The following is a 15,041-nucleotide window of genomic DNA, read 5'->3' on the forward strand; positions in this document are numbered from 1 at the left end:
CTCGTCCATGAGGCTGTGAGAAGTGCGCAATTCCGACTTGGCATGTAGCAGCAGCAGCTAAGGGTGCGGCTTGCTCGCCAGCGGAGTGTGAGCGGATCAGTCTTCCTCTGTACTTCGCGCTGATTGAACGGATAGTCGCCCTTCTTCCGACGCTGGCTGCGCTGAGGCTGTACTTCACAAGAATCTCTGGGTAATAATAGAGGCAGCAAGCCAGCTGAGGCTGTCCGTGAATACCGCAATATTGACCACTCTCATAAGGATGATTAAAGGTCCACCCAAGAGTGAATGGTTGCACATAGCTCGGCACAGCTCATTCTGTGGGATCTCATAGCACCCTTTGCACTCGCTCTGCTGTTGTCTGCCTGCTCTTTCTGCTCGACCATCTCTTGAGACGCTGCTCTGTCATTCGCGTTGAAGAACTCTTCTCTCTGCGGGAAGCAATACGGCGTCGCAGGCATGCAAAAAGTCCAGCCGAAGGTGCTGTCTCAGGTCGGGCTTGGTTTCGTCGGAGGACATACTGCTCGCCAGTGGGTTGAAGGTGAACGGCTGGACCACGTCGCTGGTAGAGACACACTGAACCAGATCTCGGCAGTGGGCATCGGCATCATCGGCAAGAGCGGCCCGCTCTCAATGTTTAGCCGGCATTGTGCATGTCGATGGGACGAGCAAGACACTTTCCGTTAACCACAACATCAACCACATTCTCGTCATGTCTAAGCTTTCGGAACCTCTGAAACAGTTCATCAATGCGGCTCATGCTAAACCACATACAATTCCAGCTCCAAAGAATGTAGTGTCCATTTACGAACGAATTGCCTCCGATGCCGCTACCAACAAGGTCGGCTTGCCAGCATGGCTGTGTGCCTCAGTATGTGCTGGACGAGGCAGCTTTGCAAGGCGATACTGATATCAGGATAGACGGCAGCAACGTTTACGATGAACTCGCCAGACTCATTGCTGCAGCTCTATCGCTTGGCAACAGCTTCATCGACGAAGAAAGCCGATGTCTACGCAGCTGAGTTGATGCGTGAAGTTGGTCTGAAGTGTATTGGTTTCAATGGTGTAAGTGCAGATCGCGTGAGTGTGATGCACAACACGAATTGAGTTCTACAGGTTCCACGAACGATCAATTGTCTCGGAGCTTTCTACGGCGGCCTCCCTTCAGAAGTACAGTCAGCCCTCAAGGAACGCAAGGCACGCAGAGGTCTCGACAAGAACAACATCGAAGACACCGTCGCTCGAGGCAATAGCCTCTGGGATAGCGTCTATCACCCTTTTTCGGACAAGCTTACAGCCAAATTAGCACAATCTCATCCCGACCTTCCAGTATTCATCATCAATGGAGAATATGGTGCACTATTTTCAGACCCACCGACGCCAAAGGACGCAAATCGACCTGATGTCGGCCGTGTGCTGACTTCGATCATTGCTGTGGCGTGTTTACGAGCACAGAGTGGTGTAGGACCACAAGTCGTCAGCCACGTATTTGGTCTGAGGAAAGCGTTCGATGATGGAAGCGCAGAGTCGGATGAAGAAATTCCTGGTGGCAAGTGGCTTGCCAGTAATGAGGGAAGTCTTTGGCTGCTGGAGCAAGTCGACCGTATTGTTCATGCATTGGGAGGTGGTCAAGGAACGACGTTTGCGCCTGGCTTTGACAAAGCTCCGAAAGCCAAATTGTAAAGGAATCTATACAGAATTTCGGAAATATCTAGCTAGAAATGATACAGGCTTCGTCAACGGCTTCTACTCCATCTTGCCGAGAGGCTCCTTAACTGCGAACTTGGCGCCAGTCTTTTGCTTGATCTCGTCAACCCCTACACCTGGCGCGGTTTCGGTGAGCGTCAAGCCACCCTTCTTTCGGTCGACTTCGAAAACACACTGTATGAAGTCAGTGAGAGAGTCAAATCTTCAGGAGAACAAAGTGCTTACCAGATCAGTAATAATGGTGCTAACCACCTTAGCTCCCGTCAAAGGCAGCGTGCAGTGTTCCACAATCTTAGGTGTGCCGTACTTGTCGACATGATCAGTGAGCACGACAATCTTGGTTGCATCTGGGTTCGACACCAAATCCATGGCTCCACCCATTCCCTTGAAGACCTTGCCAGGAATCATGTAGTTGGCCAAGTCTCCATTCGCGCCAACTTGCAGTGCACCCAGCATACTGACATCAACGTGACCACCTCGAATCATACCGAAAGACTCGCTGGAATCGAAGCAGCTGGCACCTGGGACCAGAGTCACGGTTTCCTTTCCGGCATTGATGATATCGGCATCCAATTCTTCTTCAGTTGGGTATGGACCCATACCAAGAATGCCATTCTCGGACTGGATCCACACATTGCTGTTCGGAGGCAAGTAGGAAGGAGCCAGGGTTGGCATGCCGATACCGAGATTGACGTAGAATCCTGGCTTGAGTTCTTTCGCGGCACGCTTCGCAATACGATTCCTTCGAGCAAGAGCGTCAGATTTCCGACCTTCAGCTTCGATATCGGTATCCTGCTTGAGGGTCTTCATCTCGATGATCTTGTCCTCAGTAGCTTGGACGATGCGATCGATGAAAATGCCTGGAAGATCGATCTCGTCCGGCTTCAGCTCGCCAATCTCAACGATATTCTCAGCTTCGACAATGGAGATAGCAGCAGCTTTGGCCATAAGCGGTGCAAAAGATTTCGTGGTGTAGCGGAATTGCACGTTACCGGCCTTGTCAACCTTGTGAGCTCGCAGGATAGCAACATCGCCCTTGATAGCAGTTTCCATGTTATAGATTCGTCCATCGAAGATCCGAGTCTCGCGAGGTCTGCCATTTTCCAGGACTTCTCCGCCCTTCAGCTTTACGGGAATCTGACCAGTTTGAATGTGCGTGTTGACTCCTGTGGGTGTGAAGAAAGCGGGAATCCCAGCACCACCACATCGAATCTTCTCCGCCAATGTTCCTTGAGGTGTAAGCTCAATCGAGACTTCGCCATTCAGATACTTCTTTTCTAGAACTTTGTTGTTTCCAAGAAAACTGCAAATCGCTTTGCTTACTTGACCGGATTGGATCAGAGGCGAGAGACCACCACCGACGGCTGTGCCAGCATTGTTGGAGACGGCTGTGAGATCGTTCAAGTCCTTTCTTCGAGCCAATGCAGCGATTATGGTTTCGGGTGTTCCACATAGTCCAAAACCTGCACTCAGAACCGTGGATCCGGATTTGATGTCTGCTACTGCCTCGTCTGCGGAGTTGAAGAGTTTCGACTGCCCTCGAACTTTGACCGGTGGTGTCAGCTCGACGGCTCGCAGGCTTATAGCGCTTGATCTGAAGTTTCTACTCCGGCATGCAGATTGCTTCACTTGCCATGGCGTCCGCGATGCTCTCACCAAAGTGACCTGCACCCGCGGTGACGCTGCAAGCCTCGATGCGAAGGGTCGTACAAACTCCATAATGCCAATTGCAGCTCAAGTCATCCCAATGCAATTCAAGATCGTCCCCAAACAGCCTCAGTCTCCAGCACAGCTCAGCAAATATCTCCTAGCAGCGAGACTGCAACGATATCGGCGACGTCCAGCGCTTATAGGAGTGACGAGCAGGGGCGGCTGGGGCGGGCGGAGTGGGGATCGGAAAAGACTTCGGCAGAGGGATTGCGTCGGATGATGGTTTACGCGGCCTCGTCGGATGTTGCACCGACCGCCCACACATTTTGCTTATACAACTTTACTACGGAGGATTCGGATTGATATGGGCTGCTATTGACTACACAAAGTGGTTTGGCGAAGCTTTTCAACCTTGCATTGCAGCCAAAGGTCTCTGTTGCACCACACCTTGATCCTCCACTCCATCGAGCGAGTCAGTGGACTGCCATCTTCGGTTGAACGAAGGTTTTGGCTCGTACATGCGTCCCTGCTTTCTTCAGTGTCTTTCTAGTCTTTCTACTTGGAAATCTCGCCTCTTTGCCAGGAGTCTTTCCGCCAGAATGCCAGCGATCATCATCGGGACCGAGTCGAAAACATATTGGTAGGCCTCATGGTTCGGAACCGTTCCGGCGGAATATTCGATGAGGCGGAATACGATTCGGGTTGTGATCAGCAGCATGACGGCGTACTGCACGTATACCAGTGCGAGAGCTCTAGCACGCTGCTGGCTTTGAGCTTGTCTTGGAACTTGAAGACGGAATTGAATGACCATTGCCAGGCAGACGGATATACAGATCTGTTGAAAAGCGATGTCGCCCATGTAGATGTGAAGTCCAAGCATGATTGTCTTTGTCTCCTTCTGACCTGAAGCGATCCCTGCACCAGTGGCCTGCACCAGGAATGCAATAATGTCGAGCAGCACGAAGATGAGACAGAAGCGCCACGCAGGGATCCTGAATGACCGTGCCGAAGTGGTAAAACTGTACACCATCCGTCCTTGAACCATGTACGCGTAGCCATTCGTGAAAATCGGCGCGATCGTAACGCAAGATAATTAGCGAGGGATGACACAGTCGGGCAGGAATGGACTAACATCATGAAAACGAACCAGTACGTGTAGAATTGATCATTCGTGACAATCGTGATCAAAGACCAGTTCCCATTCGTTGCACGGCCGATCGTAAAGTAATTGACAACGAAGATTACTATACTTACTTGAGCAGTAGCGAGGTGGACAAGCCAAACCATCATGTGGAATAGCTTCGAACTATACAGAAAAGCTTTCAACTCGATGCGCTGTGCAGCTTGTTCAGTCCGTGGAGGCGTCTTGTACGATGCCATACACTGTAGAAGTGGAGTATGTGAAGGCCCGATGATCCTGAGCGGAGACCAACACAACCCGCGCCCAGGAAAGCGATGCCCGTAACAATCTGCTGATCGCTGAGAGTGAGGATAGCTTTTCTCAGCGCTATGTGTATCGAAGTGTGCTTCTCCGCTCGAGATGGAATCCGCAGGACAAATCGATCGACTGTTCGGAGAAGACCATCGTCGACTAACCCGCCAAAGTATGCTATGAGAACGGCCAACAGGGTCAAGCAGGCGCTCAATACGAACGCGATTATGGCTCCTAACCCCGAGATATTGAGATCTCCTTTCGCTTGAGTTCCTCGGGAGATGAGTTCCCAGCAATTGTCGGGTCTTTCCATTGCTGGAGAAGCGCTTTTCGCTGACGCTATGTGCCGTCGGAATGGTTCCTGCTTGACCGTGTGCTATCTGAGCAGGCGATCTGGTAGATCTCCATCACGCGAGGACTCTGGATGCTAGAAGGACGTTGAGTAATGATGTGGGAGGGCCGAAGATGTAGAAAGAAGCTGCATGATTAACAAGAGAGCTGATTGATCAGAGACCGGTGGAAACCTTGTTGTTAGTTAGCTTGTCCGGTCATCAGCTGCTGTGATGGCGGATATCAAAACCACAAGGCTAAGAGCCCAGTGCCGATGAAGGATTGGCGACATGCCGCGTGCAGTGTGCTTAGCTCAGCTCCGAGGTCCCATACAAGGTCATCAAGTCTCTACCAGTATTTGAAGGACTCTGGCCGCTGTTGCTCTCGAGGTGCTAGAACTGATCTCTCAGAGAAGGAGGTTGACATAGGTGCCGACTGTTAGAGCCGCTGCTCCGCATCAGAAACATTATTGTCGGATGGCACAAGATGAGTTCTCCTCTCAGCCCAGCCACGAGCATTGTTCAAACGATTCCATTGGCACGCGACGGCCATCAGCATCATCGGTCGCACACGTTCGATTCCCCGGCTCGAGCCTGGCCAAGTTGGAAACCCTCCTTGGCCGGTCTGGCGGGTTGTTGCAAGCCGACCTGGCGTGCTCACAGAACCGGGCGTTGCATCCCAAGCCGGACGAATCGAAGCAAAGGCAGCCCGGCACTTGAGTTGGCATTGGACAGGTGAGATCTTGCTTCCAGATGCGTGTTTGAGTGTGGTGCGAACCGGAGACGTCGGTCGGTGGTGAAATTATAGAGCAGCAGCAACAGACTGACTGTCAGACTGAAGAGTGCCGGCTAATGCAAGGCGGGACAAAGCTTCCGAGCTTGATTGGACTGCGTTGGACGGCTGCGACAACGCGTGCATACATCGACCAGCCACTTTGTCTGCTATCGACATTGTCGAAGCGGTGCGAGGGGCTCGACGCAGCGAAGCGTTTGCCGTACCTGCGTTCTGCATTCTGTTCGCATTCACCTTGTGCTTGTAGGCACCAGCATCTCAGACACTCCTCTCACATCGAATCCAGTAGACGCCGACACGCGAGACACCTGACCGAGACACGCGTGAAGGCGATGCGACAATCTGCCACCAGCGAAACTGCTGCCAGATCACGATACGTTGACGATTGCGACGCATCGTCCTTTACCATCCCAACTCCCTTCCTAGCCTCCTTCACTTGTCCCTCTTTTATGCGCCAGTGCCAACCCCGCTGGTGAATGCGCGCGCTTGAATCATCCTACACACTTCTCCACAGAGAAATATGACCTCGCGGCAGCATTACCTCGACTCCCATCCCAGTCTGAACGCCAGCATGGACGACTTCGAGGCGCGCGAGTTTTCCCCCACGATGCCCGAAATGCCGTCCCAGCACTCCGGCTTCAGAAGCAATAACAATTCAGAGTACAGCGAGACCAGCTCGCGGCGGAGCTATTCCCCTCCTCCCTGGCGCAAAAATGGAAGCGGTTGGTTCAAGCACAGCCGTGCGCTGTCGCCGAGGCGGAATGGTTATCGCAGTAAAGATACGAGTCCACAGTACCAGAGCGGGGGGGATGACGGCGACGACGGGGAGAACACCGAATATCGGACTGCTAGGCACATTCCGCTACCAGAGTCACCTATCAAAGGTCGGAGTCCGAGCAATAGTCCAGAGCCTGTGTGTGCAGGCGCGGCACAAGAAGCAGATAAGGGTGGTGGCGAGATCGCAAGTATCGTTCGGCGGCATGTGAGCGAAGAGACACAGAGACCAGAGCCTGAGGTTGAGTCGCAAGGTGTGCAGACACCCACACAGGGCAATTGTAAGTGCGCAAAGTTGTATAGTAATATGAAGCAGCGTCTGGTGCTAACCTCGTTCGTAGATATCCGCTTCTCGACTTCGCTCGATGTAGTGCAGCGGACGGAGCCAATAGAAGCTGTTGTGCAGGGCGTGCGGAAAGCTATTCATCATGTCACGAAATCAAAGTACACCACATTCTTCTACTCGATAGGAGCACTGGTCCTCTCTGTACTCCTTTCTCACCTGTTCTCGGATCCGACACACGGCCCATCGCCAGATCTTATTAAGGTCGCCGGACTCGCAAAATCCTTCGAACCCTCAATATACTACTCGGAACATGGCCACGCGCAGATTGAGCAATTACAAGACACCGGTGTTGCTGTTTGGGACTTAGGCGAGAGTGTAAGGAGCACCAACATGACTTCTGCGCCACAGATTGTCAACCAACTGGATGATCTCTCTGATAGCCTCAAGACACTGGCAATGGAGCTCACCAGATTCTTTGCTGCTGTAGATGCTGATGTGGATTCCATTCTCCTGGTCATGGACTGGGCACAACGAGAACTCTCAAACGTGTCGAAAGAGCCTCCTGGCAGACTGGGCATGCTGTGGTCCAATGCACACAACATGCTCACTAAGGTCGGTCTCATGAGCGAAAATAGCCAGCTCATCCAGCAACTGCTCGGTCAAACATACCTTCAACGATCGAAGGCGACGTTAGAAAGGACCTTTCACGAATTTCTGGGCGTGCTGGAAGAAAGCATTACGAACGAGCTCACTTACTCTCTACAGCTCTTCCAGCTCTTCGAAGCAATAGACAAGCAATTTCTCAACCTTCAACGAACAGTCATTCGCGAGCAGGATTCACAAGAGCGGCTTGAAAGCGATTTCCTCGGCAGTCTTTGGACCAGAGTCATCGGCGTAAACGCATCAAAGCTCCGAAAATACGAGAAGAATCGCAACCTACTGCGATCTGTTCGTGATCGGACGGTGCAAAACAAGCATGTTTTGATCGATCACAACCAACGGCTACGACAGTTGCAGTCCAACCTCGAGATCCTGCGACGCAAGATGGTATCACCGCTCGTGCGGAGCAGCAATTCAAGCACAATCAGTGTAGAGGCACAAATCAAAGGTCTCGAGACGACGTATCAACAACTCAAAGGAAGCCGAGAGAGCCAGAAGAAGAAAGTGTTGGAGCTAGTGTATGCTGCTGGCAATCGGCGAGTGTCATTACCGGGAGGTGCAAGGGAGATAGAGAGTGGCGACAGTTATTGATTCCCGCAAGTGACGGCGTCCGGGCTCGGAATTGAGCAACATTGCTGCGGTTCCTCTTGTGCAGCAGTTGGGATTACTTGGCGTTTTGAGGCTATGGAGGTGATCTGGATACAGAATCCGGGTTGGATAAGGAGTTTCCTTTTTTCTGTTTGGATACCATAGCAAAGCGACAGATGTCCGAGCCAACAAGGCTGAAATAAGTTTAAGCATTACCTCCATTGATCTTAATACTACGGAGAGCCTCTTGGCTGAAACGCCAATTATAAGCAGTTGTCAGAAGATTTTAGTGCCCGGCCGATTAGCCCTATATATAATTTCCGAGGCATTCCTTCGTAGATAACCGGATCTAAGAAGTGTTAATAATACTTAATATTGCTAGCTAAAACAGGCATTCCGCGGATGCTAGGGTCTCTAACTTTATATCGTCGAAACCTAATAATATAGGGCCTATTTTCTATATAGGAGGTATTGCTAAAGTCGCTATAGCTGTCTATTATTACTATAATACTTATTAACTTATTTAATCTAGCTCTTTAATCTAGCTCTTTAATATAGCTTATCTTATCCTTATTTCTATAACCTATTAACTACGCTATTCGCTATTTAGTCTATTAACTTAAGGCTCCTTTATACCGAAGGAATAGTTTAAATAGGTATAGCCCTTTATAACTAACTTCTAGGAGAAATACGAGGGCGCTCGTTATAGGGATAGGTTATTATAGCAGACGATATACTACTATCGTTATCGGCGTAACTTTAATCGCAATCGAGAGCTAGGTATTAGTATCTATAAGGTAGAGTTTTATAAGAACCTATACGACGCGTCGATAGCTATAATCGTAGTGTTCGATCGGAAGGCGGATAAGGAGCCTTATAGCTATAAGATCGCTCGAGGAGGCCGCGATTCGGCGTATAGTAATAATAATATCTATAGTTATACGATAGACTATATAGTAAGGTTAATATAGTAGATTAAGTCGTATTACGAAGCTAACTAGCTATAGGATATAAGGGCTTCTAGTAATAGCCTCCGGGTTGTTATCGAATACCTAATAGATTAGTATAACTATAAAACAGCTTATATATTCTGCCTGCTAAAGGAGGGTACTAATACAGGTCGTCTTGCTATTATTAGAGCGTACCGTATAAAGAAAGGTATTGTAAAGTAGTCTATAAAGAAGAATATAAAGAGGGTGTCCCTAACTAAGAAGGGCAATATTCGATTATAGCTAGACAATCTTAATCGTTATTTCGGCTTTCTTATAGACGATATAATAGGCGTAGGACTTTCCTATAAGGCTCTCTTTGTCCGTATAGAGGCATTCTAGTATAAGGGTGTTATATAGCAGGCCGACTAGTAGCGTAAGTTACTAAATAGTAGTGTTGCTAGTAATATAGGTTCCTATTTCTTCGGGGCTGTTAGTGCCTTAGGTATTAGCTTTCCGGCTTTCTTCCTAATATACAAATTTAGATAGCAACGACTAACTGTCTATATATAGCTATTTCTCTTCGATGCGACCTATAAAACGTCCGATAATAACTTCTACCTATTTATAGTCTATATCCGCAATGCCTTCGGCTCCTAGATACTAGGGGGGCATATATTACTGTAGAGCTAGCGAGCAAAGCTTATTAAGGCTAGGCTTTAAGTATTAAAGAAATAGGCCTCCGGCTAGAAGCCTATAGTAGCTATAACTAACGACTCGGCTTAAGAACAACGCGCTATTCGACTAGTATTTAAAGAGGAGGAAATAACTATATATCTCTATTAACGATACGCTAAAGAGACCTTCCTACGACACTTCCCCGAGAAGTAGTATCTATAGGTTTAGCGGCTGTTTTCCTATACGATTTACTACGCTCGTAGCGACGTAGAAGTTATCGATACTATCGATAGAATCGTATAGGAATTAAGAGACAAATACGCCTCGGATAAACAGGTACAATATCTCCTTAATAACTAGTGTAAGAAGTCGTATCTACAGGCGACTCAGGTATAGCTAGGAAGCCCTCTTTTAATGTAGGTCTAAATAATATCGCCTCTCGAAGGCTATTATAACGCTATTAAATATAATAAGAGGAAAGAGATAGTCTAGCTATCTATATATAGTACTATAGTCGAGCTAATAACAATTAACGCTCGATTGTTATAGAAGGTAGACCTTTAACTATACTAGGTTAGAAAATCTACTAACTTCTAGAAGGTTAAAGAGATACTATTCTTCGAGCGGCTTTAACCTCTAGCGGCTTAGGACCTTGTTAGAAAGCAGCTATTAATTGTAGAAGAGTGTAAGGCAAAGGGCCTACCGACTTACTATAGCCTTATGCTGTATAGTAGATGGGAGCCGGCTCCGGCTTACTATAACTGCCTTCCGTAGTTTTAGACCTACTTACCTTGTTACTATATCCTTAGGTTCTACCTGTTTATTACGCTACTAATACTCTAGTAACAATAGGTATACGTTAATTAGTATACTAGCTTCAATTCTATAAAAATAAGCCTATATTAGAAGTAGCGAGATAGCGATTAGTTATAGCTAGAAGGCTACGAAGACACGCGGAAGCTACAGACTATAGGAGACCTATATCTTCGTAATTTAAGGTCGTACTATAACGAGGCCGCCGAGGGCCTATTCTAACACTTCTATCGTATTCGCGACGATAAGACCGTTAATCTAGTAGTATACGACAGCCGTGTACGCGGCTTCCTTTACAAGGTTAAGGATACGCTATATAGCCTTACTAACTACTCGATTACTAATTACTACGAGAGCGGCGCCCCTAAGGTTACCTTTATAGGTAAGCGGTTATAGTAATAGACTTTATATCTTCTAGCGTAGCCGACGATACTAACCCGATCGCTAGTAACAACCTTCCGAGCGCTAGCTATAGCGCGGCCGCCGCGATAGCGATAATAGCGTACTAATTAGGCTCTGTTATCGTTACCTACGCGCCCTTACCTCGAGCCGCCGCTACGTCGCAAGTCGTTACTAGGTATATAGTTAGTATAGCCTATAGATATCGACTTAGTTAAAGAGGTAGATTTAACTAGCGATATGCCTTAAGCGTCGAATACGTCCTTTAATTTTATTAACCTTATAACGCCTTAAAGACCTTCTAGAGTTATAGACCTTAGATTAGAGCGAATAGTAGCTTCTAAATACGACTAGATAGATAACGACGACGTAATACGCAAGATAAAGGGTAAAAGAAGGACTTCTAATCGATATAGTAACAGTACTAAGAGGCAGAGACAATATAGCGATAGTAATAAGAGGCAGAGTTAATATAGCGATAGTAATAGTAATAGAGTTAATATAGCGATAGTAACGGTAATAGAGTTAATATAGCGATAGCAATAAGAGGTAGAGTTAATATAGCGATAGTAACGGTAATAGCAACGTTAAAATAGCGACTATATATAGGCCTATAGTGCTAGCAATATATATTAATATTAGAGTTAACCCCTATTAACCCCTATCTATCTAGTCGACTACTAGTCGACTAATTAGGCAAGCCGTCGTGCTAAGAATACCCTCCTTCTTAACCCCAATCGTCACCTTAGCTAAGGCCATTCTAATCCGGAATAGGTTATACTACCATATCGGGACTCTGTTAGCAAACTTTGGTAGCTGCAGCCCAGAAGAGTGGTACACTAAAATCTTTGGACAATCGCCTCCATCTACCAGCTCCGTCAATGTCCGAGGCTCGTTTCAGATGATTCAAGTCGATGAGGCTATAAGCTGCGGCCGGAAGATACCATGGAGGCCGGACGCTGACTTGGTCAACTCCATTCCGGCCTCTGCCGTGTCGACAGGCACCTTGAAAATGGTTGAAAGAAGATTTTTGCTTGGCAGTACTCGGAGTGCCTGTCGCCGAGGCTCGCGTGATAAGATGAAGGTGACGTGACATGCGACATATCAATTATTGTCCTGTCTCTAGGCTACACGTGGTAGACGATGCGGCAGATGGTGCTTCCTGGCTCGCGCCTCTGGTGACGATGTGCAGTGTGAGACGTGCCAAGAGCACTGCCCCAATGGGCGGACGCGCGAGCGAAGGTTGGCCCAATTATGTCACAGGCTGACGAGGTCTAGTGCACACAAGCTGCATCACTCTCCAAAGCTCTCGTGTGCAAGAAGAGTCGTGCACGCTGCGCCTCGATCATTGCTCCTCTCCAAGTGGCATGGCTAGACCGTTGCTGCAACAGTGGTAGTTACAGTAGCAAGGTCAAGCATCGCCAAGCACACGGGCCAATCTCATCGAGACTTGACCGGGCATCGAGATTCGAGCGCTTGTCATACAGTATTGTGTGAAGCAACCAGCAGACGGACAGGGTAGGCAAAGACCGTCGAGCTCTCCGCGACCTGGGGGACTCCTCGACCTACCTCAGGGCACCCCATTGCTTTATCTACCATGAGTGAGTCACCATGCCCTCCATCTCCATCGTCGTCACCCCCCTGCCCTCCGCCGCATTTCTCTTGGCAGACGGTGAGCACTTCATCTCTGCTGAGAGCACCGCCTGCTTACTTGGTCGTCACGCCACCAGCCAAGTACTTTCTTGGCTACCGGGACAGCAGAAGCTACAAGGAGCCGAGTCGCTTTATTGCCAGCCGGCACTCCTTTGTGCGACCGTGAACACCTCCGACTGATGCGCGATATTATCCTATAGACTAGCTCAAACGCGCCTTCTCCAAGCACGGCCGCACCGGCAGTAGCCTGAGCTACAGCAACCAGCAATCCGATACCATGCCTCCCAGCGACGATTCGCGACCCAATGGCCGACCGAGCGCAGACGCAAACGAAAGCACCCCTCTCATCTCAGCGCCCAACGGACTATCATCAATAACACGTAATTCAAATGGAAAGCCATATTCTGAAGATGAGCGATGGTGGGTGCGGACGCCGTCCAACTTCTTGCGCCTGACTTGGGCCACGTTGGCGAGCAACTATGTGAACGTGCTCCTGGTCACCGTGCCGGTAGGCATTGTCCTTGGAGCTTTGGAAATGAACCCAACTGCGGTCTTCATCGTCAATTTCCTCGCAATCGTGCCGCTGGCCGGACTGTTGAGTTTCGCGACGGAAGAGATATCGGTCAAGCTGGGCCAGACGCTCGGCGGACTCATGAACGCGACCTTCGGCAATGCTGTCGAACTGATTGTGAGTTTCAGCACAGTCTACCCCCACACTTCATGGCTGACAGCGAACAGGTTTCCATCGTTGCACTCACCAAAGGCGAGATCAGAATCGTGCAAGCTAGCATGCTTGGCTCGATCTTGTCTAACCTCTTACTTGTCCTTGGCTGCTGTTTCATTGCATCTGGACTAAGACGAGGCGAGAGCAGATTCAACGAGACCGTGGCCTCCACCATGTCTTCTCTGATGGCGGTTGCTGCAACGTCGCTTATTATTCCGGCCACCATGTACGCAGCCCTCGTCCGGAGCACTGAGGACTCGAACACCAACATCCTCGTTCTCTCTCGCGGAACTTCTATCATCATGCTCATTCTTTATGTTCTTTACCTTGTCTTTCAGCTCAAGACCCATGCGAAGCTCTTTGATGCCGAAGCACAGGAAGGCGAGGAGGGTGAGGGTCAAAAGGAGCCCGAGATTTTAGGACCAATCCCTGCCACCATCTGCCTCATCCTCGTAACTGTCCTGGTCGCTGTGTGCGCCGAGTACCTCGTGGACAGCATCGATTCTATCGTGGCATCTTCCGGCATCAGCAAGACCTTTATCGGTCTGATCCTGTTACCGATCGTCGGCAATGCCGCTGAGCACGTTACGGCGGTCGTCGTTGCCTGGAAGGACAAGATGGATCTGGCGGTCGGCGTCGCCATCGGCAGCTCGATGCAGATTGCGCTATTCGTTACTCCATTTCTGGTCATGCTCGGCTGGATCATCGGTCAACCAATGTCCCTCCACTTCCAGGGATTCGAGACCGTGGTCTTCTTCCTCTCCGTCCTTGTCGTAAATTACCTAATCCAAGACGGCAAGAGCAATTACCTGGAAGGCTGCATGTGCATTGGCACATACATAATAATAGCCATTGCCTTTTGGGTGTATCCCGAGGATGCTGGCGATATTGGGGAGCTTGTTTCGGGCGTTTTCGGCCATTGAAAGTAGATGTCATTATTGCGAGCCTTGGAGGAGGGTCTGAAACGAACAGAGTCAGTCAGGCGTTGGGAACAATAGCACTTGCACCTGAGAATGCTGGAGGAAGGCTGCAAAGGGCAGCTGGCAAGATGTCTCCTCCCATGTTATGTATACTATGCCAGAGATACACTATATTGGTTTCTCCCCCGTCCCTGTGAGGATCCTGGGGCAGGTTTGTTCTGGAACTTGAGTCTTGTATGAGAGGATCCCGATGGTATCGGCGAGAGCGGGACTCAAATCCTGGCGGGTGTTGCACGGCCTATGATACGAGGAAGTTCAAGCTCTTGTGTCTGCTTGCGCGTCTAAAGTACTGCGGACCAAGCAGAACAAGGTATGGCAGTCAAGGGCGCCACAGAAATGGCTCAATACCCAATACCCACAGCGCGCGCCTCACACAAGGGTATGCTTCTGTCTGATTGAGTCGACTGGAGGCTCGCTGCGGGACACGATGCGGTCACTGCGCGTTTGATACGTGAGACAAGCTTTTGCTCTTCACGGCTCAGGCCATCTAATTGGCGCAGAGTCTGCTGCCGACCCTTCTCATTGGCCGCTATACGAAAAGTCTTGGAAGGCGCCAGGGCATGCAGCCTGGCGGCCTTATCGCGCCGAAGACATGCCCTTGGTGTCTGCACGACAATAATAACAATGCACAGCAAGATCACCACCCAGG

The 15,041-nt window shown here is 49.4% G+C and overlaps 5 protein-coding genes across 5 annotated transcripts; 3 read left to right on the plus strand and 2 right to left on the minus strand.

Annotated features, from left to right (window-relative positions):
• Nucleotides 1-695: 695 nt before the first annotated feature.
• MYCFIDRAFT_163228 (uncharacterized protein) lies at nt 696-2,478 on the plus strand. Its single transcript, XM_007926849.1, has 4 exons — nt 696-868; nt 919-1,062; nt 1,114-1,878; nt 1,930-2,478. The coding sequence occupies exons 1-3, from the start codon at nt 710-712 to the stop codon at nt 1,678-1,680; spliced, it is 870 nt and encodes a 289-aa protein (XP_007925040.1). The 5' UTR covers nt 696-709; the 3' UTR covers nt 1,681-1,878; nt 1,930-2,478.
• On the minus strand, nt 1,663-3,489 carry MYCFIDRAFT_152646 (uncharacterized protein). The gene is made up of 2 exons (XM_007926850.1): nt 1,930-3,489; nt 1,663-1,878 (listed from the first exon to the last, which is right to left on the minus strand). Exons 1-2 carry the CDS (start codon nt 3,421-3,423, stop codon nt 1,744-1,746), a joined length of 1,629 nt encoding a protein of 542 aa, XP_007925041.1. The 5' UTR covers nt 3,424-3,489; the 3' UTR covers nt 1,663-1,743.
• Nucleotides 3,490-3,889: 400 nt separating this feature from the next.
• On the minus strand, nt 3,890-4,641 carry MYCFIDRAFT_195472 (uncharacterized protein; the record flags this gene model as incomplete). The annotated part of the gene is made up of 2 exons (XM_007926851.1): nt 3,890-4,282; nt 4,609-4,641. 2 exons carry the CDS (start codon nt 4,639-4,641, stop codon nt 3,890-3,892), a joined length of 426 nt encoding a protein of 141 aa, XP_007925042.1.
• Nucleotides 4,642-6,989: 2,348 nt separating this feature from the next.
• Nucleotides 6,990-8,219, plus strand: MYCFIDRAFT_134776 (uncharacterized protein; the record flags this gene model as incomplete). The annotated part of the gene is made up of 1 exon (XM_007926852.1): nt 6,990-8,219. The coding sequence occupies one exon, from the start codon at nt 6,990-6,992 to the stop codon at nt 8,217-8,219; it is 1,230 nt and encodes a 409-aa protein (XP_007925043.1).
• A 4,425-nt stretch (nt 8,220-12,644) lies between these two features.
• Nucleotides 12,645-14,570, plus strand: MYCFIDRAFT_203017 (uncharacterized protein). Its single transcript, XM_007926853.1, has 2 exons — nt 12,645-13,376; nt 13,427-14,570. Exons 1-2 carry the CDS (start codon nt 12,966-12,968, stop codon nt 14,333-14,335), a joined length of 1,320 nt encoding a protein of 439 aa, XP_007925044.1. The 5' UTR covers nt 12,645-12,965; the 3' UTR covers nt 14,336-14,570.
• The last annotated feature ends 471 nt before the right edge of the window (nt 14,571-15,041 follow it).

The sequence above is a fragment of the Pseudocercospora fijiensis genome (assembly GCF_000340215.1).
Source record: "Pseudocercospora fijiensis CIRAD86 unplaced genomic scaffold MYCFIscaffold_3, whole genome shotgun sequence".
Taxonomy (NCBI): domain Eukaryota; kingdom Fungi; phylum Ascomycota; class Dothideomycetes; order Mycosphaerellales; family Mycosphaerellaceae; genus Pseudocercospora; species Pseudocercospora fijiensis.

Bases quoted from the DNA above. Each gene is read 5' to 3' on its own strand.
- MYCFIDRAFT_163228 (XM_007926849.1), top strand. From the start codon at position 710: ATGTCTAAGCTTTCGGAACCTCTGAAACAGTTCATCAATGCGGCTCAT. The intron at 869-918 runs GTATGTGCTGGA...ATATCAGGATAG, and splicing joins CAGCATGGCTGTGTGCCTCA to ACGGCAGCAACGTTTACGAT. The intron at 1,063-1,113 runs GTAAGTGCAGAT...TGAGTTCTACAG, and splicing joins AGTGTATTGGTTTCAATGGT to GTTCCACGAACGATCAATTG.
- MYCFIDRAFT_152646 (XM_007926850.1), bottom strand. From the start codon at position 3,423: ATGGAGTTTGTACGACCCTTCGCATCGAGGCTTGCAGCGTCACCGCGG. The intron at 1,879-1,929 runs GTAAGCACTTTG...GACTTCATACAG, and splicing joins GCACCATTATTACTGATCTG to TGTGTTTTCGAAGTCGACCG.
- MYCFIDRAFT_203017 (XM_007926853.1), top strand. From the start codon at position 12,966: ATGCCTCCCAGCGACGATTCGCGACCCAATGGCCGACCGAGCGCAGAC. The intron at 13,377-13,426 runs GTGAGTTTCAGC...GACAGCGAACAG, and splicing joins GCAATGCTGTCGAACTGATT to GTTTCCATCGTTGCACTCAC.